Here is a 21,544-nt window from a genome sequence, read left to right on the forward strand (position 1 = left end):
ACAGAGCTGATTAGGCTCCATAGATAGTTATTTTATTCTGTTAAGTGACCACTGCAGCTGAAATTACTGATAATCAGGTCTAAGTGCTTAGTCCTGCTGTAAGAACAGCCCAGACTGCACTAGCAGCGAGGTTCCCCCTCTGAGAGCTCAGCTGAAATCACTGAGATCTGCGGGGAACCTCAAGAGATCAAACTCGCAGAGGTCACAGTGGTAGGTGACAGCAGAAGGTGACTGCGCAGGGCCACTGGCAACAGAATGGTGGAGTGAACGGTGACACAATGAACAGCAGTGGCCAGAGCGAACAGTGAGCTGCTGGAGGAACGAGCAAGGTGCCTTCTTGCCCCCCACTTGGGAGGTGTACTCATGTGAAAGCACCTCTGAACTCTGAGTCGCCACTGACCAAAGACAACACCAGTGAGTAGCGTGTGGTGGAGGGAACAGTGAGGGGCATGTTAAATAATAAACATTTGTTTGCTGGACTATATTTTAGTGATTTTGCTCCAGAATGCTAGACTTGTGACTGGGAATGGAAACTTATCTAAATATTGCCAATATGAAGGAGGACAGAAAAATCATACAAGAAAATCTGCATGTCCTTGAAAGCTGGAGTAATAGAAATGGAATGAAAATTAATAGTGCACAAATTCTAGTTGTTAGTCTTCAAGTGCTTAATTTTGCAATAAGCTGGGGATTTATCAATTGGAAGTGACAGAGGAGGAGATTGGTTGATCATAGGATAATTATGAGCTGCCAGTGTGATGCCGTGAAATAGGTTAATGCAGTCCTAGATACATCAGGTGAGGTATTTCCAGCAGCCACACGAAAGGGTTAATACTGTTATACAAGGCACTGATGAGACCTCATCTGAAATACACCTCTACCTTCTGACCTTAATGTCTCTGAGTTTATAACTGTGCTTTGTGTTGCACAGACACTGATGGAGATCAGGGCCCCATTGTGCTGTGCATGGCAGAGACCCTGACTGAGATCAGCACCCCTATTGTGATGGGCACTGCATAGACAGAGAGGGACAATCCTTGCCCCAAAGAGGTCACAATCCAAGTAGACAATGGGTAGGAGGAAAACACAGAGGGGCTGTGACTTCCCCAATGTCACCAACCACGTCAGTGACAGAGCCAGGAACAGACCCAGGTAACTCCAGAGTCCCATTACCCGCAGCTTGGAAAGGTCCCCAGACCCCATTGTCTTAGGCTACAGGAAGAGGTGGTTTGTCCATGGATGCACAGGCTGCCTCGGTAGGGCAGCTCAGCTGCAGTCCCGGCACACAGCTGGGGTTGTGTGTCCTGGGTCAGGAGAATTCAGTGCCCAATCCTATGGGGCCATGCTCCTGGCTCATACCTCCAGCACTCACTGCTGCCCCTCCTTTACCAGCTGCACTTTTCAGCCAGCCTCAGGCATCTGTGAGGTCACTGTCCCTCCCCTCGCACCCCTGCAAGCCCTCAAACTGGGACATGGTGCACCAGTGCCAATCAGAGTGCACTAGTGTAAATTCTGTTTATACTAAGGGTTTGTACCATGGCCTAAAACACCAGTGTGGCAGAGACCTTCAGTGCCCAAAACAGCAGTACGGGGACACTAGCTCTGTCACGGACAGCCTGGGTAACCTTGGACATGTCAATGTTTCTCCTCCCAACTTTAGTCTCTTTACCCAGCTGCCCACCACTGAGGTCTCCTCTCTCTCCAGAGCTGCTCACCACTAAAATCTGTATGGGTGTCACCAGAGCTAAGGCAGTTCAGCTCTGGAATAGTCTTACAAGGGGGGCTGTGGAGTCTCTTTCCCTGGAAGTTTTTAAGAACAGGTAAAATAAACCTCTATCGGCGATACTCTACATATACTTGGTCCTGCCTCGGCAAAGAGAGCTGGACTTGATGACATCTTGAGGTATTATGTAGCTCTACATTTCTATGATGCTATGCAATATATACGTATAAAACACAGCATACAAATAAAACCCACCAGAACATGTCAGGCAATTCAGAAAAAAAACAAACCCAACCCACAGCATAAAACAACAATACAAAGGAAAAGAAAACAACACAATACTAACTAATACACCCTAGGACAATATTATACAATGAAAAAGAGCTCAGCTCAAACTAACACAACACAGGCACCAAACACACTGAGGAAAAACAATGCACCATAAAACTATGCAACACAACATAGTGCAATCACAGCTCAGTGTAGAACAGGACACAGCACAAAAGATAATTATTTCAACATAGGCCTGGAAGGGATCTTGAGAGGTCGTCTACTCCAGCCCCCTGTGCTGAGGCAGGACCAAGTATCCCTAGACATTCCCAGACTGGTGTATCTCTAACCTGGTCTTAAAAATCTCCAGTGAAGGAAATTCCACAACCTCTCTTGGAAGCCAATGCAAGGCAAACACAGACCAAAACAACGCTGTACACACACAAGCTGGGCTTGGGGTTAAGGGGCGAGGCAAGAATTCAAACAATCTGGGTTCAGTTCCCAGTTTTGCCCCAAATTCTCCATGCAAACTTGAGCAAATTACTTCAGCTCTCCGAGCTTCACTTTCCCCATCTGTAAAATCAAGAGTCGCCTCTCACCATTTGCCTATTTAGCCTTTGAGCTTTTTGTGGCAAGGCCTCTCTGTCCCTGTGGGCATGTCTACACTGCAGTCAGACCACTGACTTGGGCTCACATGGCTCAGGCTGCAGGGCTGTTGAATTGTGGTGTAGATGTTCTGGTTTGGGCTGCAGCCCAAGATCTGGCACTCTCCCACCTCGCAGAGTCCTGCAGCCTGGCTCCAGCCCGAGCCCATACATCTACACTGCAATTAAACAGCCCCTTCGCCTGAGCCCTGTGAGCCCGAGTCACCTGGCATGGGCCAGCTGGGTGGTTTTAATGACAGGGTAGAGATCGCCTTGGTGTCTGTTCAGCACCTGTCACCTGTCAGCATCTTGGCCAGTGTCTGTGCAGAGCTCTGCATAAAAAGTCCTTGTTCTCTGTAGGTGTCTGTTCCTGGCATAATGAGTGCCCCCAAACTCGGTCAGGGTTTTACAGTGCTTGGCACACTGCAGGACCTGATCTCAGCCATGCTCAGTAACGATAAGAGCTCTGATCTCAGTCAGACACCTGGAGAGAAAAGCAGGAAGTTTTTCAAGAATTCAGTATCAGTATTTCAGAACTGAGGAGAAAATGGGGCATAAACTAAATATTGGTGCTTCTCTCTTACATTGACAAATGTCTGGGGAGATTTTATGTCACCATTCAACAGTTCAAGAGAAAAGAGGGGAAATGTGAGGGGATTATACAGTGATATTCAATCAACAACAGAATGGGATGGATCCTTCTGGTCTCATATTCACATGGCCAGCAGGCAGCCCTGGGTGATGTGGTTTTCACTGGGGAAAGGAGTGGGGCTGGAGTCCGAAGGTCACTGGCTGTGGGGTCTGGGAATATGACTAACAAGCAAGGAGTGGGTTAAGGGGGGCTGCTGGGTTGGGCAGGGTGGGGGAGGGTAAGTAGCTGGGATTTGAAAACCTGGGGCTGGGCCATCTCCATGGGGGACACTTGCTCCTCCCTTCCCGGGCCTTTCCATACCCTGTTGCCAGCAGAGAGTGATCCCTCCCCCCACCCCAGCCAAGCCCAGGCATATTCCTGTCTAAGGGCTCCCCCAGCCTCTGCCCATTAACCCTCTGCCCAGTTCAGAAATCACTAAGGGGAACAATTTACCACCTAAACAAGGACAAATCACTGCAGGTGAAAATGGGGGGAAACACCCTAAACCTGAGATTTGAACTGGACATTGGCGAAGTGGACAGAAAATGGGGGATAATCCGGGTAGGAGAACAGGGAACTTCTCAGGGATTTGAGGGAAGGGGGGAGGTTCACCCTGGATGTTGCTCGTTGCTCTCTAGAGAGAAAAGGGGCATGATGGGAGAGGATTGGGGGTCCCCACGGGAGGAGGCATCCGTAAATGAGAGGAGATCTCAAGCCCCCTTTCTGTGCCCGCTCCTCGGGGGTCACCTGCTCTTCTCCTACCCTAGCCATGTCTGGGCTGCACAGACATTTTCCACCCGCCCCTTTCTCAGGCCTCCCCCCCCCGCCCAGCCTCTCTCACGCCCTCGGGCAGCCCCCGCTCGGCCCCACGCAGGGACCCTAGTGGGGCCAGTCCCCTCCCCCGGGACCCCCTGCGGGGCCCCAGGGCAGAGCCTGGCTGGGCCAGCAGCTCCGAGCCCCCCGCGGGCGCTGCCCCCCAGGGAGCAGATCTCGGCGCTGCGAGATGCCTGGTCCCCCCGGACACTGGGGAGAGTCACCGCCCGGCACTGCCCCAGGGCTCGCTCCGGTACCTGGAGGCTGCAGCGCTGCAGCTCCGCAGCGGAAGCAGGGCTCAGGCCGGGCACGGGGGGGGGGGGGGGTTAATGAGTCTCCCCGGCACATACCGTCCTGCTCCGCTCGGGCTCCCAGATCACTATGGAACAACAGCAGCAGCACAGCGATCACCCAGCAGCTGCTTATACTCCGCCCCCATCCCCGATCTGCGCATGCCCAGAGCCGGGAAAGGCAAACCGAACTACATCTCCCAGCCTACCCCGGGGCCGCTTCCGCCCTTTCTAGCCGGGTAAGGGAGGGTTTCAGCAGGTGAAATTGCGCATGCTCCTTACGATCCCTGCTGGGGGCGGGAGAAGAAAGCAGCTGGTGGTGCTGCTTCTTCCTCCGTGTGATCGGGGTTGGGGTTGAGCAGCTTCTGCTCCCGGGTCTAATGCACCGGAAAGTGCTACTAGTAGAGCTCGGGACTATCCCAGGGGGCGAGTCCTAGCCGCTGTAGACAGCTGGGAGCGGGGGCGCGGGAGGACGGAGGCAGGAGTAGCTGGGAGGATGGGGGGGTTGCAGGCACAGGAAGGAGCTGGGGGGTGCCGGGAGGAAGGAGGCGGGAGCCGGGAGAACAAAGAACCGGGAGCATCAGCCCCGGGCAGCTCCTGAGAGACCAGACGCTGCCGCCTCCATCGGGAGCTGGAAGCTGAACAGCTGCTGCTTCCCCAGCGGGGTCTGTGCGGGGGGAGCCCGGCATTAACCCCTCTAGGCCTGGCCGAGTGGCGGCGCTTCTCTGGCAAGAAACCGCCCCGGACTCTGCTGAGGGCAACTCCCGAGCTGAGACTCCAGGTGACTGAACCCTTGGGGCTGGGCAGGTCCCTGACTTTGCACAGCGCCCCCCCCCCTTCCAAAGTAAAAGTAAAGGATCCTTTTGGCCTTAGTGATGCAGCAGACCCCCGGGTGTCTGGGAGCCCAGAGCTGCTGCATCACTAAGGCCAAAAGGATCCTTCCACCAGCGAGTCTGACCCGCTCCCACCGGCTCTCTGCTGTGCCCAGTAACTGTGTGGGTAAAGCAGGTCTCCCCGACTGGTGTCCCCTTCCCCGCACAGGTGGAGCGGGGCAGCCACAGAGGGAGAGAGCCCCCAAGAATAGGATGGTGACCATGTCTCCCAACCACGGGGTAGGGTGCTTGGAAAGAGGAGGAAGGGATGGAAGAGGATGTGAGGAGAAATTACAGGATTGGGGCAGTTTTCCAGCATGCGCGCGCTCTCTCTCTTTCTCTCTCTCTGCAGCATCCCTGCACAGGGTCACTTTCCTGTGAACAAGATGAGGAGCAGAGAGAGGAGAAACCAGTCCCTGACTCTCCCTGTTCCCCCTGCTGCAGGAGTGTGCTGCCCTGGGGGCAGTGTCAGGGGGAATCCCCCCCCCCCAAGGGGGCTCCTTTGGTTCTGCTCTTTTCCAGGGATTGGTTCACACTCTGTTGCTTGGGAGGGTTTGAAAATGTCTTGGTGGGTTTAGTCCTAGTTGGGGGAGGGATGGGGGGAGGCTGGAGGACAGGAACAAGGTCTGTGCTGTATTATGGGGACTGAGCATGTTCCCAGCATGGCAAAATCTACAATCTCTGTCTTCAGGGAAAGAGCCTGGGGGAATCATGTGACATGAACTAAAGTCTGTTCTGAAACCTCCAAAACTGTTCTTCTCACCCTGCCAGGCTGCAGACTGATGCCCACGTCTTGCTCCAGCTCATCCCAGCCTCTCATGAGACAGGGAAGAGAAATGGCTGCTGTGGAGCCAGCTCAGGTAGGGGTTATTGGGAAGTTGCTGGTGGGTTCCTGCTGGAGGGAGAGGGGCAGAAAATACTGAACAAGTGGCAACTTCCGGAGACTTAGGTCTGGATGGGGTAGGGAATACCCTGGGTGAGGAAAGAGAGGGGAACAGAGTGTGACAAACCTGCTGGGACTTGTTTAACATGGGCCTAGATTCTAGGAACAAACACTTGGGTGTTGGGGGAGAAAATTCCCTAATTTGTGAAACAAGAAATAGAGAAACCAACCCCCTGGGCAGGATGGGGAAAACTGACCAGACTTCCAGTGCCGAACCCTCAACCAGCTAGCCAGAGGCTGGTGTGATATGGAAAGATGTAGGGAAGATGTCCCAGCTCCTCACATCCAGCTGCTGGCAGTGGAAAGGGTGTTGGGTTCCCTACCATGGGATTGTATCAGTCTCTGGCTAGTAGGGATGTGGTGGATCTGCTGGCAGAGACGAGGTGTCTCTCTTTGTTCTCTCACCGTGATGACGCCTGGCTGCTCCCATCAGTATGGGGATAGGACTCTGCCGACTGTTTCTCTCTCAGAGCTTCCATTTGATTAGTTCTTCTCCCCCATAAATAGTGGGGTTGTGAGTGGTGCAGCAGGTACTGAGTGTTGGACTCTTGTTCTTTCAGGGGCCGGTGACCTTCGAGGAGGTGGCTGTGTATTTCACCAGGGAAGAGGGGGCTCTGCTGGACCCCACTCAGAGAGCCCTCTACAAAGACGTCATGCAAGAGAACTATGAGACTGTGACCTCGCTGGGTAAGGGTTCCTGTCCCCTCGGTTCTTAGAAGGGGAAATGAAAAGTTAAGGTTCATGCTACTCCCACAATGCCACCTCTGCTCTGCCCTGTTTCAGCATCACCCCAACTTGCCAGTGACACACAGACTAGCCCTCTCCCCTCCCCGTTACAGAGCGCTCTGGGAACAGAGCAGTACAGCAAAAAGTCTCACAACTTCTCCTTGCTAAGATAATATTCGGGTTCATCTCCATCATAGCAAAGAGAAGCTTCCTCCCCCTGGCCTGCTCTCCAGTACTGAACCTCCTGCACACAGACCATCTGAGACTTGCACAGTGTTACCACCCCTTTGCCCTCAGCCTGAGGTTTCCATTTGAGTCACTGCCTTCACTTACCCCTCACTAAGCCCCACAGATCACTCGAACATATGCCACCAGGGTGCTGACAATCCCCATGGCAAGAACACACCCTTGGGCACCTTTGCTGACAAAGCCTGCAACACTGAGCCCGGAAATGAGGCAGAATTGGGGCCCCCCCAAGTTTCACATGCACTTCTCTGCGTAGCACAGGCACAGCTGTGCCTAGCTGCCCCAACCCATCTCTCCATCAGCTAGTCACTGCTACAGCTGGCCCAGTGCACATAGCTGGAGGGCATGCGGATAGATGCTGGGATTCCCATCTGTGAACACAGCACAGACAATGGCACATTCTCTTAGTCTTTCCTTGTATCGATTATAGGTTCATAGATTTTAAGGCCAGATGTGACTATTAGGTCATCTACTCTGACATCCTTTATAACACAGACCATAGCATTTCATTTCGTTACTGCTTTATTGAGCTGGATACCTGAGTTTGTTAACCTTTGCACGGCCCACACAGAACCATTCTCACTGGTTCTGGCCAGCTGCAGGGTTAAGGGTTGGAGGAAAGTTTACATTAACTTTTCATTTCCTGATCTGCAGAGGTTTTAAGTTTACTCACTGTCCATATGGTGCAAGGCAGGAGACAGAACTGGGCAATCTTAACTGTATTAATGTAGCTTATGAGCATTTAGTTTCCTGTTTTTAAAAATGGACACTTTTGCCACCCTAGCTGTGTCTGTAATTGAGCTTTTGCCCGCAGAGCTATGTTGGATGGTGTGCGTGTGTGCCCGTGCATGTGTGCACTTTTTCACAGCCTTAAACGACAGAGCTGGACTGGCAAAGCTTTTAAGAGCTACCTAAGACCTACATTATTAGTTCCTCCGCAGACACCTGACATGCCACCTTTAGGTGAACTAATATGCGTGTACCTGGTCTGTGGGATCCCAATAAAACATTAGGCACCCTGTGCCCTCTGCCAGGTGGCATCAGGAGGTCCATGATGAGTTACATCCTCCTCCTTCTCCAGTTGCTGCACTAAAGTGTCCTTAGAATGATCTGGCTCACCCCCATTCCAACCTTCTGTTTGGGTTCCATGGGACTCTGTCCTTGTTCCCCTTCTTTTCTTCCTCTGCACCTTATTTCTGGGTAATCTCATCCCACAGAGTCTGTCTGGGCAAAAATCACACTGGGAAAGAAAGCTACTAGAGCCTCACCTGAGATAGTGCTTGGGGTGTGCTACAGACCACCAGGATCTGATTTGGATATGGATAGAGACCTCTTTAATGTTTTTAAGGAAGTAAACACTAATGGGAAATGTGTGATCATGGGAGACTTTAACTTCCCAGATATAGACTGGAGTACAAGTGCTAGCAAGAATAGTAGGGCTCAGATTTTTCTGGATGTGATAGCTGATGGATTCCTTCACCAAGTAGTTGAAGAACCGACAAGAGGGGATGCCATTTTAGATTTGGTTTTGGTGAGCAGTGAGGACCTCATAGAAGAAATGATTATAGGGGACAACCTTGGTTCGAGTGATCATGAGCTAATTCAGTTCAAACTAGATGGAAGGATAAACAAAAATAGATCTGGGACTATGGTTTTTTACTTCAAAAGGGCTAACTTTAAGGAATTAAGGAAATTAGTTAGGGAAGTGGATTGGACTGAAGAACTTGTGGATCTAAATGTGGAAGAGGCCTGGAATTACTTTAAGTCGCAGCTGCAGAAACTATCGGATGCCTGAGTCCCAAGAAAGGGGAAACAAACCATAGGCAGGAGTTGTAGACCAAGCTGGATGAGCAAGCATCTCAGAGAGGTGATTAAGAAAAAGCAGAAAGCCTACAAGGAGTGGAAGAAGGGTGGGATTAGCAAGGAAAGCTATCTTAGTGAGGTCAGAACATGTAGGGATAAAGTGAGAAAGGCTAAAAGCCAAGTAGAGTTGAACCTTGCAAAGGGAATTAAAACCAATAGTAAAAGGTTCTATAGCCATATAAATAAGAAGAAAACAAAGAAAGAAGTGGGACCGCTACACACTGAGGATGGAAAGGAGGTTAAGGATAACCTAGGCATGGCCCAATATCTAAATAAGTACTTTGCCTCAGTCTTTAATAAGGCTAATAGGGAGCTTAGGGGTAATGGAAGGATGACAAATGGGAATGAGGATATGGATGTGGATATTACCACATCTGAGGTAGAAGCCATACTTGAACAGCTTAATGGGACAAAATCGGAGGGCCCGGACAATCTTCATCTGAGAATATTAAAGGAACTGGCGCATGAAATTGCAAGCCCGTTAATGAGAATTTTTAATGAATCAGTAAACTCAGGGATTGTACCGTACGACTGGAGAATTGCTAACGTAGTTCCTATCTTTAAGAAAGGGAGAAAGAGTGATCTGAGTAACTATAGGACTGTTAGTTTGACATCTGTAGTATGTAAGGTCTTGGAAAAAATTTTGAAGGAGAAAATAGTTAAGGACATTGAGGTCAATGGTAATTGGGATAAAGTACAACATGGTTTTACTAAAGGTAGATCATGCCAAACCAACCTGATCTCCTTCTTTGAGAAGGTGACAGACTATTTAGACAAAGGAAATGCGGTAGACCTAATTTACCTCGATTTCAGTAAGGCATTTGACACGGTTCCACATGCGGAATTATTAGTCAAATTGGAAAAGATGGGGATCAATATGAGAATTGAAAGGTGGATAAGGAACTGGTTAAAGGGGAGACTACAACGGGTCGTACTGAAGGGTGAACTGTCAGGATGGAAGGAGGTTACTAGTGGAGTTCCTCAAGGATCGGTTCTGGGACCAATCTTATTTAACCTTTTTATTACCGACCTTGGCACAAAAAGCGGGAATGTGCTAATAAAGTTCGCGGATGACACGAAGCTGGGGGGTATTGCTAACACGGAAAAGGACCGTGATATCATACAGGAAGATCTGGACGACCTTGTAAACTGGAGTAATAGTAATAGGATGAAATTTAATAGTGAAAAGTGCAAGGTCATGCACTTAGGGATTAATAATAAGAACTTCAGATATACATTGGGGATGCATCAGTTGGAAGCAACAGAGGAGGAGAAGGACATTGGGGTATTGGTAGATCACAGGATGACTATGAGCCGCCAATGTGATATGGCCGTGAAAAAAGCTAATGCGGTTTTAGGATGCATCAGGCGAGGTATTTCGAGCAAAGATAAGGAAGTGTTAGTACCGTTATATAAGGCGCTGGTGAGACCCCACCTGGAATACTGTGTGCAGTTATGGTCTCCCATGTTTAAGAAGGATGAATTCAAACTGGAACAGGTTCAGAGACGGGCTACTAGGATGATCCGAGGAATGGAAAACCTGTCATATGAAAGGAGACTCAAAGAGCTTGGCTTGTTTAGTCTAGTGAAAAGAAGGCTGAGGGGGGATATGCTTGCTCTTTATAAATATATCAGAGGGATTAATATTAGGGAGGGAGAGGAATTATTTAAGCTTAGTACCAATGTAGATACAAGAACGAATGGGTATAAACTGGACACTAGGAAGTTTAGACTTGAAATTAGATGAAGGTTTCTAACCATTAGAGGATTGAAGTTCTGGAACAGCCTTCCAAGGGGAGTAGTGGGGGCAAAAGACATATCTGGCTTTAAGATTAAGCTTGATAAGTTTATGGAAGGGATGGTATGATGGGAGAGCCTAATTTTGGCAACTGATCTTTGATTATCGCCAGATAAGTATGCCCAGTGGTTGGTGATGGGATGGGATCTGAGTTACTGCAGAGAATTCTTTTCTGAGTGCTGGCTGTTGAGTCTTGACCACATGCTCAGGGTTTAGCTGATTGCCATATTTGGGATCGGGAGGGAATTTTCCTCCAGGGCAGATTGGCAGAGGCCCTGGAGGTTTTTCGCCTTCCCCTGCAGCATGGGGCATGGGTCACTTGCTGGTGGATTCTCTGCAGCTTGAGGTCTTCAAACCACAATTTGAAGACTTCAATAACTCAGGCATAGGTTGGGGGTTTGTTATAGAAGTGGATGGGTAGGGTTTGTGCAGGGGGTCGGACTAGATGATCACATTGGTCCCTTCTGACCCTAGAATCTATAAATCTACATACACATTCAACTACCATCTCTGTGCTCCCAACTCACAGTTCTACCTCTCTGCTCCTGACCTGTCTCCTTCTGTCCCAACTGAAATCTCAGCCTCTCTCTCATCTCCTCATTGATATCTAGCCATCAGCTGAAGATCAGCAGCTGAAGCAAAGCTCTTAATATTTCCTCCAAACCCTCCCTCCATCTTCTTTCTCTACCACCGCAAACAGCACCATTGTCCTGCCTGTCACTCAGGCTCATAACTGTGCAATACCTTTGTCACGGAGCTCCCTCTGGAGCCTCCTATCCAGGCTGTGCCTACACATTGCATTTTCTTTTTGTGTAACATCCTTAACAATTAGCCTTTCCTATCCATCTGCGCAGCTAGAGCTCTTAGTCATTCTCTCCTGTCTCAGTTACTCCGACATCCTTTTCTCTGACCTCATCTTGCACATCTCCATTCGGAAGGAAAAAGCTCCCTCCTGGCCCTCAAACATGACCTAGGAGGGAAGGTTGAAAGAACTGGGCATGTTTAGTTTTGAGAAAAGAATGAGGGGGGACCTGAGAACGGTCTTCAGATATGTCAGGGGTTGTTGTAAGAGGATGGTGATTAATTGTTCGTCATGTCCACTGAAGGTAGGAGGAGAAGTAATTGGCTTCATCTGCTGCAAGGGAGGTTGAGGGTGAGTAATACAAAATACTTCCCAGCGATAAGGATAAGGAAGTGCTGGAATAGATTACAAAGAGGGGTTTTAAGAACAGGTCAGACAAACTTATGGCATATTTATACCTGATCCTGCCTCAGGGCTATGGGAACGGAGTAGATGACCTCTTGAGGTCCCTTCCAGCCCTATATTTGAAGATTTTACGATTCGTTGCCTTAGCCCTTCGCTTTGATCACAACTCCCGGTGGAGAATGCGGATCATGTTTGCAGATCAGCTGCGGGTATAAATTTTGTACCTAGAGCCCTGCCAATTGCAGATATTCATGGACCATTTTTGCAGATTGCAGCTTGGATGTGGATATAAATTTTGTATCCCTGCAGGGCTCTACCTGTCTTACTTCTGTCTATATCTACAACTTAAATCTATTTAATACACATTGATTACATTTGAAATAACATATGGGATGACCATAAAAATAATCAGTGAATGATAAAATGGGCTCATTGGCTGTTCCTTTTCCATCCCTTCCTGCAAAAGCCGCAGTCTCTCTTCCCTGCATGCTCTTTGGAACTTCAAATCTGTCCTCCCTGAAGTCACACGGCCTGATTCTTATTTTTCACATTCTCCTTTGGCAGAAGAATTAGTCTGTGGCTCCTGAACTACATCATCTAATTTGCTAGCTTTCTCTACACACACAGTGTTTTTTATACTCCCTCCCTTTACACCTGACTCCCTAGATTCCCGAATGCCACAGGATTTGCTTTCCTGACATCTAATGCTGCTGAGATCCTGCCTTCTGTTCCTTACTCCACTGAACCCCACCAGCCCGTGCTTCCTGTTCCCAACTTCCCCAGGACTCTTTCATTGTCTCTGGACCTCTCTGTCAGCAAGAAGCAGTGCCAGGGAGACTTGCCCTCTGTCTGGAGTCTTCACTTTCTGGAACATGCAGTTCCAGTCTGTGTTTTAGGAGCCTCTTTGATAATGAATGTCTGGCTGTGTGTGTTCCCAGCAAAGATGGGGATAGTTAAATCCCTCATAAGCAGAGTGTTCTGCACCTTTGAGTACCTGGGGAGCTGGCCTTGCGATTTTATTGGTTTTAAATGGACTGCGGTTAAACTAATATTTTTTTTTTTATGACAAATGCCTATGAATTCCCCTGAGCTCCCTTGTTTTCTTTCCCTTGAGCAGGGTTTCCAGTTTCCAAACCCTCTGTGATCTCCCAGCTGGAAGGAGGGGAAGAGCTGTGGGTCCTGGATTTCCACGATTCAGAGGAAAGCGAGATCCCGAGAAGTTCCTGCACAGGTGAGGAAACATCAAATCAACCCAGCAACTGTAAGTGCCTGAGAGAACCAGCTGGGATTCCCCACACAGACTTTGTGAGCTCAGGATAGTCCCCAGCAGATCTCACTCCTGGCTTCCTACAGATGATGATTGGCACTTTGGTAGGAGCTCCCTCCCTTCCTACTGAGGGTTTGGATGGGATGAGGACAGGGCCGGCCTTGGGGAAATGGCACCTTGGGCGAACTTGCATTTTGGTGCCCTTGGCTCCCATGGGCATGGCACCCCCACCATTCCCTCTGTCCCCCATGGGCCTCCCAGGCTCCCGACCCTCCCTTCCCCACTAACCCCTGCACTGTGCCCCCTTTGCCCCAAATGCCTACTCCTCCTCCTGGACCCCTTCACTCCTAACTTCTGCACCCCTTCTGCCCCTCCCAACACCTGCCCCCTCCTGTGCCGGTAAGCCCTGCACTGTGCCCTGTTCACCCCAACCCATGCTGCACCCCATCACCAACATGCCCCTAACCCCTGCATTATGCCCCCTTCACCCCAACCTGTGCACCTCCCTCCTGTGCCCCTAATCCCTGCATGATGCATATCCCCTTCACCCCAACTCCTGCCCCCTCCTGAGCCCCCAACCCCTGCACTGTGTGCCCCCTTTGCCCCTAACCCTTGCATCCTCCTGCACCCAAGTGGGGAACCTGACCTGGGTGCACAAAGCAGCTGGCATTGCTGCTCGCTCCCCCACTGGAGTGCTGCTCCTCTGCCCCACGCATCCCTGGGGGGCTGGGAGAGGGTAGTAAGGAGCGACATCAGGGCTTCCTGCACTTAGGTCACTTTTCCTGCAGGCTCTGTTAAGGGGAGGGCAGGAGAGCAGCAGTTCCTGATGCCTCAGCACAGCCCAGGTGAGGAAATGATATGGATGCAGGGAGCCCTGGTGTGTGTGTGTGTGTGTGGGGAAGGATATGAAGGAGTGTGATGTGTTGAAGGGAGTGTATGAACGACTGTGTGTGTGTCGATGGGAGGATATGAAGGACTGTGTGTGTTTGCATGAGTGAGTCAGTGAGTGCGCTGTCTCTTTAAGAAAGCTCTCAGAGTCAGGAGTCTGAACTAAGCTTGTTCAGACACAAGCAACTGCCAGCAGCTCTGGCCCCAGAGAGGCAGTAGCACACACAGATTTCCCCTGTCCTGTCACGCTAGCTCAGTCTAAATCGGGTACCCGGGGAAGGGACACCCTGCCATCAATCAGCACCTGCCCCCCCCTTCCCCCCGCAAAGCAGTCAGGAGGATGCTCCCAGTCAGAAGTGGACAGGGGTGACTCCAGGGATGAACAGAGTGGAGGGAGGGGCAGGGGGAACAGGAACAGCAGCAGCTGCACACATGGAGCAGGGCGGAGGAGGGGCCCCCTCTGCTCTAGAGCAGTCATCTGGCTCTGACGGCTGGTCATCCAATTGCTCCCTGCAGCTCGGGTCTCTCCCACTCCCCCATGCAGCTGCTTATCTGCTTCCCGTGCCACTTTCATCAGCCCAGCAAGCCTCTCGGCAGCAGGTCAGGTGGGAATCCAAATCCTGCAAATGGCATCCCTTTGGGTGGGGAATCCATATGGCCCACCCTCAGGGCCGGTCCTGGGTAGGGAGCAGAACTGATCCCCTCCACTGTCTCCTATGGAGAAGAGTTTGGGGGAATTCAGTCCCCAATTTTTATTTTCTGTTTCTCCAGCACTTACTTGAGTTTGCTCGCCTTTCCATTCCCAATTCTGAGTTTTCTCCTCTCTTCTAGCAGGTGATGGGGTGGTGAGGGAGAACGAGGAGCAGAATGCTCACCAGGAAGATGCTGAGCTAGCCGAAGCACATGGGGAATTACTGCGAAGATCCAAAGGGAATGTGTCCAGCCCCCGTGAGCAGGGAAAAGCTGGTGAAAGATACCACAGACCAGAGAGACAGCAGGGAAACCACTCAGAGGAGAGAGTGGACGAACCCATTAATTGTCAGAGAACTTACAGGGACCTCAAGGAAACTACATCCCAGGAGAAAATCCTCAGGAAAAAGAGAGCGAATACATGCAGTGAGTGTGGGAAAAACTTCAATTACCACTCAGCGCTTATTCGACATGAGATAATCCACACAAAAGAGAGACCCTATGAATGCTGTGAGTGCGGGAAAAGCTTCAATCGAATGTCAGTACTTATTAGACATCAGCGAATACACAAAGGAGACAAACCCTATGAATGCTGTGAGTGTGGGAAGAGTTTCACTCAGAGATATGCCCTTATCGCTCATCAGAGAATCCACACGGAAGAGCGACCCTACGAATGCTGCAAGTGCAGGAAAAGCTTCACTCAGAGATCAGCCCTTATCTCTCATCAGACAACGCACACGGGAGAGCGACCCTATGAATGCTGCGAGTGCGGGAAAAGCTTCGCTCAGAGCTCAAACCTTACTACACATCAGAGGATCCACACAGGAGAGAGACCCTATGAATGCAGTGAGTGCCGGAAAAGTTTCACTCACCTCTCTTCCCTTATCTCTCATCAGAGAGTCCACACAGGAGAGCGACCCTACACATGCTCTGAGTGTGGGAAAAGCTTCACCCGAAGCTCAAACCTTACTACACATCAGAGGATCCACACAGGAGAGAGACCCTATGAATGCAGTGAATGCCGGAAAAGTTTCACTGACATCTCCTCCCTTATCTCTCATCAGAGAGTCCACACGGGAGAGAAACCGTATGAATGCAGTGAGTGTGGGAAAAGCTTCTCTCAGAGCTCAACCCTTATTACACATTACAGAATCCACACCAGGCAGAGACCCTATGAATGCTCCGAGTGTGGGAGAAGCTTCACTCATAGCTCAGGCCTTCTCTGTCATCAGAGAATCCATAAAGGAGATAAACTCCATAAAAACCTTCTCTAGAGCTGTCAGAACATTTTTTTTCTAAATTCTTTTGACAGTTCTCAGGTAGTGATTTTTAAGGCTGCCTGCATCTTTTGCACACTTTAGTCCCTCAGCTCCCACACATGAGTTGCCCACTTTTGAAGCCTTCCTGTCTTTGTGGTGGATCCTGTGGTCCTTTCAGTCAACTCCATCGTCCTGTAAGTCATGAGAGTGGGTGTTCTTTCTGCCAGGAATGTCCGTCACCCCAAGTTGGGGAAATAGAGGGTATCTTCAACCAACTACATAGAGGTAAAATCTACCTGGGCCTCATCACTGTGGTTGTCATGGAGTTTGCTAGCTTGAGTTCACTTTCCTGATGTAAAAACACAGCTATTCTTGCACTAAAGACATGGGCCATGGATAGTGGGTGGGATTATCTAGCACATTTCCTCCTGGTCTGACCTAACCACCATCACATTTCCTTGTCTAAACAAACCTGAAGATTGACATTTATACTCCTCCTCCCAGTGCAAAGTTATTGTTAGAGACGTCAGGTTCCTCTTTGAGGACAGATTGTCTCATTCCCAGTTGTTCTCACATTAACCTGGATCATGCAGAACAGCAGCTATTTTGTTGACCATTTTTCTCATTTAAAATATATTTTAAAATAATGAAGAGCCAGAGCAGTGTCAGGGAAATAAGGGTCATTTCAGGCTCTGTGACACTGGAAGGAGATGGGGTGACTCAGACATTCGGTACTTCTCCATCATCCCAGAACTGTTACCTTGTGTCTGAGCCATGCACAGTTCACCCCTTCATATTCCTTCACTTCCCTACGTGTCTGGTGAGGTAGTATTCTTAGCTATCCATGCTTGGGAATGGTGCTTGGATGTCTTTGATCCTAAATCAGAGTCAGTCTGGCAGGAGATGAGTGTCACAGACCTGGAAGGGGATTTCAAATGGATCCCAAGCACCATTCAAATTCCATTTTCCCTCAGTTGGCTAAGCCACTTCTGGGAGGGTTGGCTGTTTGTTCCCCCCTCTCTATGAAGATGCTAACACTTCTGTAAATAACACTAATGAGGCAGCACTGGGTGAAGCAGGTTTTATGGAAGAATCTCTCATCCTGATTCTGAGTTATGAGATGTAACCTACTCTGGAATTTCCCTTACATGAAAATGAAAGTGTCTTCTACCTCTCTGTGATACGGGTTTTCTATCTTTCATGAAGGCTTCTTGGTCATATAACTGCGTGTTAGTTTTGTTTGACAGAATGTAGCTCAGATTTATTGGGAAATTTCAGACAAATGACCATCAGTCTTTAGTTCAGGTTTGTTTTTCCCCCGTCCCTGCATGATGACATAGAGAAAAGTCAAATACAGTTCAGTCAACAGGAGAGAATACTCCAAGCTGTTGGACATATTATCAAAGAAACAATCGTTTGTTTAAATCTCCACTCTGAAAAGGTGAACAGCAGCAGACCCAAAACGGTTCAACTGACGGAAGTAAGTGCACATGGTCACAGGGTAGTTCAATTGTTTATGTCAGTATTGTCTCAGATGATCCAGGGATAGAATTCCATAGCAAGTGATCTGGAACTAGGCAAAATGCCCAGGTGTTTGGTTCCCAAAGCATTTGTGACCCAGTCCCTACAGGAGGTTACTTCTGAAGAGATCTCCTAGCTAATCCCAAAATTTGGGAAATGCTGTGATGAGATGTATTAACCCTGAACTGGCACTGCTAGGGTTAACTGCACTATGTGGGCTGAAGAGGCCACACCCCCTCACCCTCTCTGGGCATGCTCCAACTGGAGACAGAGTATAAAAGGGAGCAGCTCAGCTCAGCCTGGGTGGACTAAGGAGGAGAACAAACCTATGTTGTTGGCTCCTCCCAGGAAGCTGCTGGACCCCGAGGCTGCAGCGTCCAGCCATGCTGAGGCCCCTGCAGACACCCAGTTAACTGCAAAGATTGGCTGAGACACTAGATGCCAGGAGATTACTGACTCTGGAAGTAAGAGTGGGAAGTGACTCAGGGAACGGGACTATTGCAGTGAGCGATCAAGCCTGGACGCAGAAGTATTGGTTCCTCAAGGCCCTGGGTCAGTACCTGGTGGAGTAGAGTGGTCCCAGGTCCCTTTACCCCACACTGCACCCACCACTGGATGGAGTCACCACCTGAAAACAAGCTGTCTTGACCCAAGGAACAGATTTCTTCCCCCCCCCCAAACCCCTGCCTTCCTTACGCAGCCACACACCCTGCCACAGGATGTATCAACCCCATGACACTGTCCATAATGATGGAGATGTGGAGGAAACAGAAGTGGTGTTTTTGTTGAACTCACCATTTGTGGATGATATAACTGTTTGTAGGATGAAATCAGTGTTGAATGTGAGATGGCTGCAGAAAAATAGCTATTTTTTTTAATAGAAACCGCATCTCTGTTATCCTACAGAGATTCTGATCCTGGCCTGGATCTAATCCCTAACCACAGCTGTACTCAGGGGTTCACTGGTGGAAAGGGGGATTAAAAGAAAACTAACACGTATGAGAAGAATCTTTAAGCGTTGAGTATTTATTGTTACCAATGAGATTGAAATTAAACACACAGTTACTCTTTAATGAAGAAGAGACTTAATTATGTGATCAACTAAATTATATTTTTCTTTTTGTTAGTAATATAGGAAATGGGGGCTAATCCTGAAAAGCTTCTTTGATGTAACTTACCCCTTTTGGCCTAAAATGTCCTGATGTAAAACCTCACTCCAAAGGTTGGGGTGGGGGAATGCGTGTGAGAAATACCATAGAGGAGAAAACTGACCCAGTATCAATTTTTATGATTTGTATTTCAAAAGGAACTTATTTTAATTAGCTTCAAAGTCAATTTCTGTGTAGGTGTGTTAGCAAAAAGAAGCTGGTCAGGGAAAGTGTGTGATCCTTATTGAATGGGGGAGGCAACCTAGTGACAGATAATGTGGAAAAAGCTGAAGTACCCAATGCTTTTTTTGCATTGGTCTTCACAGACAAGGTCAGCTCCCAGACTGCTGCACTGGGCAGCACAGTATGGGGAGGAGGTGAGCAGCCCTCAGTGGTGAAAGAACAGGTTAAGGATTATTTAGAAAAGCTGGACATGCACAAGTTCATGGGTCCAGACCTAATGCATCTGAGGGTGCTGAGGGATTTGGTGGATGTGATTGCAGAGCCATTGGCCATTATCTTTGAAAACTTATGGCGAATGTGGGAGGTCCCGGACGATTGGAAAAAGGCAAATCTAGTACCCATCTTTAAAAAAGGGAAGGCAATTTAAAGGGCTTGGGGATTTAAAGGCCCAGCCCCTTCCGGCTGAGACCCTGGCCCCTGCTCAGTGCCTGGCCTTGCATTCCATTAAATCCCTTAAGTTACTTTCTCCCCTGTCTGTCCCTTGCTGTATCTGATCTCTGATCTTTGTTCTCCCCCATTCCTGTGCCCCATCTCCTCCCAGCACCCACTGCTTTCAGCTGCTCGGGCTAGCCCCTTCCTGAGTCTTTCACTTCACTGCCACTCTGGGCTGCAGTGCTCACTGGGACTGGGGGGTGGGAGGGACTTTCTCCTCCTGGAACTAGCCCCTAGTTTTCCATTTGTGCATCACATGTCCACATGTACCATGGTTGGTTCAGAGCTGACCAAGACGGAAGATCGAACCCAGGAACCTTCTGCAGAGGATCCAGCACAAGGTGCTTCCTGCAGAAGTCTGGCGGAAGTTATCCCTTGCTGGCCCCTGCCCTGTGCTGCTGCACACACATCTCAGCTGAGCAGCTTACTAGAAGTACGACTGCTGCCTGGCTCATGTAGCCCAAACTGCCCACTGAGCTGTGCCTCTCCCTCTCATTTCTAGCTGAGTCTCAGGCCCCTGCTTCTGCCATGCCCTAGCCCTATGGAATCTACTCCCTCCACAACAGCCCCTCCCCCACCCCACACACCCATGTATCTGAATTATTCCTTTCCTGAATTTCAGATTATGTAATTTGTTACCTTGAACTCCCCCTTCTTCCAGATCTCAGCTCACATGGGGGGCGATGCCAGGGTCCTCCAAATCCCAGGATATATAGGGGGCAGGGAGAGTGGAAGGGGGCCCCCAGATCCAGCACATATGCAGAAGGGGAGAATACAAGTGTCATAAACAGATAAGTAAAAGTTAATAGAACAGAAGTACTTCATATCTCTTGCCTGTAAATGGTTAACAAGATCAGTGAGCCTGGCTGTCACCTGACCAGAGGACCAATCAGGGGACAGGATACTTTCAAATCTTGAGGGAGGGAAGTTTTTGTGTGTGCTGTTAGATTTTGGTGGTTGTTCTCTCTAGGCTCAGAGGGACCAGACGTGCAACCAGGTTTCTCTCCAATCTCTCCGATACAGGCTGTTATAAGTGCAGAATAGTGAGTACTAGGTAGATAAAGCAAGTTAGGCTTATGTTTGTTTTCTTTATTTGCAAATGTGTATTTGGCTGGGAGGAGTTCAAATTTGTATTTTGCTGAAAGGATTTTAATTTGTATTTGTATACTTAGGCTGGGAGGATATTCCCAGTGTCTATAGCTGAAAGATCCTGTAACATATTCCATCTTAAATTTACAAAGATAATTTTTACTGATTTTTCTTTCTTTAATTAAAAGCTTTTCTTGTTTAAGAACCTGATTGTTTGTTTTTTTATTCTGGTGAGACCCCAGGGGACAGGGTCTGGATTCACCAGGGAATTAGTGGGGAGAAAGGAAGGAAGGGGGAGAGAGAGGTTATTTTCTGTCTGTGTTAGGATTACTTTCTCTCTCAGGGAGAGTCTGGGAGGGGGAGAGAGGAGGAGGGGGGAAGGTGAATTTTCCTCTCTGTTTTAAGATTCAAGGAGTTTGAATCACAGTGATCTTCCAGGGTAACCCAGGGAGGGGAAGCCTGGGAGAGGCAACAGGGGTGCTGTTGTTTGCAGGGGGTGCTGTATCTTGGGAACCACTTGGGCAATTGGCCCAAAATCTGAGTTGCTCACCCAACCTGGAACCCTCATGAGGCACACCACGTTTCAAGGCAATTCAAGTAAATGTGTCTATTCTAAAGCACTTAAAATTGTCAAGCTGGCTCTGAACCTACTGGCAGCCAAGCTCTCCTCCATCTACCTTGCAGTGCTTCCCACCTGGCCATCACCAAACAGCTGTTTGGCAGTGTTAGCATGCCCTAGGGGCGGGAGGGAGAGGAGCAGGAATGTGACGCTCAGGGGAAGAGGTGGGGCTGGGGCAGGGATTTGAGGAGGAGTTGGAATAGGGGCAGGGAGGGGGCGGAGTTGGGGGGAGGACTTTTGGGAAGGGGTTGGAATCGGGATGGGGCTTCATGGAAGGGGTGGAGTGGGGGTGGGGTTGAGCACCCATAGGAAAGTCAGCATCTATGGGCGTAAGATTCTATTTCTGAGACTGATCAGCGGCT

The 21,544-nt window shown here is 49.3% G+C and overlaps 2 protein-coding genes and 1 pseudogene across 11 annotated transcripts in view; 1 reads left to right on the forward strand and 2 right to left on the reverse strand.

The window, feature by feature from the left end:
• The window catches only part of LOC115636587 (zinc finger protein 154-like), a 658,270-nt gene extending 639,195 nt beyond the window's left edge, over positions 1 to 19,075 (forward strand). For 2 of the 8 annotated variants that reach the window (XM_030536937.1, XM_030536946.1), the window contains exon 3: positions 15,013 to 19,075. In XM_030536937.1, coding sequence (XP_030392797.1) covers positions 15,013 to 16,145 — 1,133 coding nt within the window. In that variant the 3' untranslated portion in view covers positions 16,146 to 19,075. Of the gene's footprint in view, positions 1 to 4,674; positions 5,153 to 6,014; positions 6,104 to 6,746; positions 6,874 to 13,143; positions 13,258 to 14,081; positions 14,139 to 15,012 lie in introns of those variants that run through there. The other 6 variants (XM_030536894.1, XM_030536909.1, XM_030536902.1 and 3 more) reach the window with 6 other exon arrangements.
• The window catches only part of LOC115636545, a 1,011,845-nt pseudogene that overhangs the window by 379,469 nt on the left and 610,832 nt on the right, over positions 1 to 21,544 (reverse strand).
• LOC115636662 (zinc finger protein 3-like) overlaps positions 1 to 21,544 on the reverse strand; it is a 438,128-nt gene that overhangs the window by 141,101 nt on the left and 275,483 nt on the right. The window lies entirely within an intron of this gene.

This window comes from Gopherus evgoodei, chromosome 1, assembly GCF_007399415.2.
Source record: "Gopherus evgoodei ecotype Sinaloan lineage chromosome 1, rGopEvg1_v1.p, whole genome shotgun sequence".
Lineage (NCBI taxonomy): Eukaryota > Metazoa > Chordata > Testudines > Testudinidae > Gopherus > Gopherus evgoodei.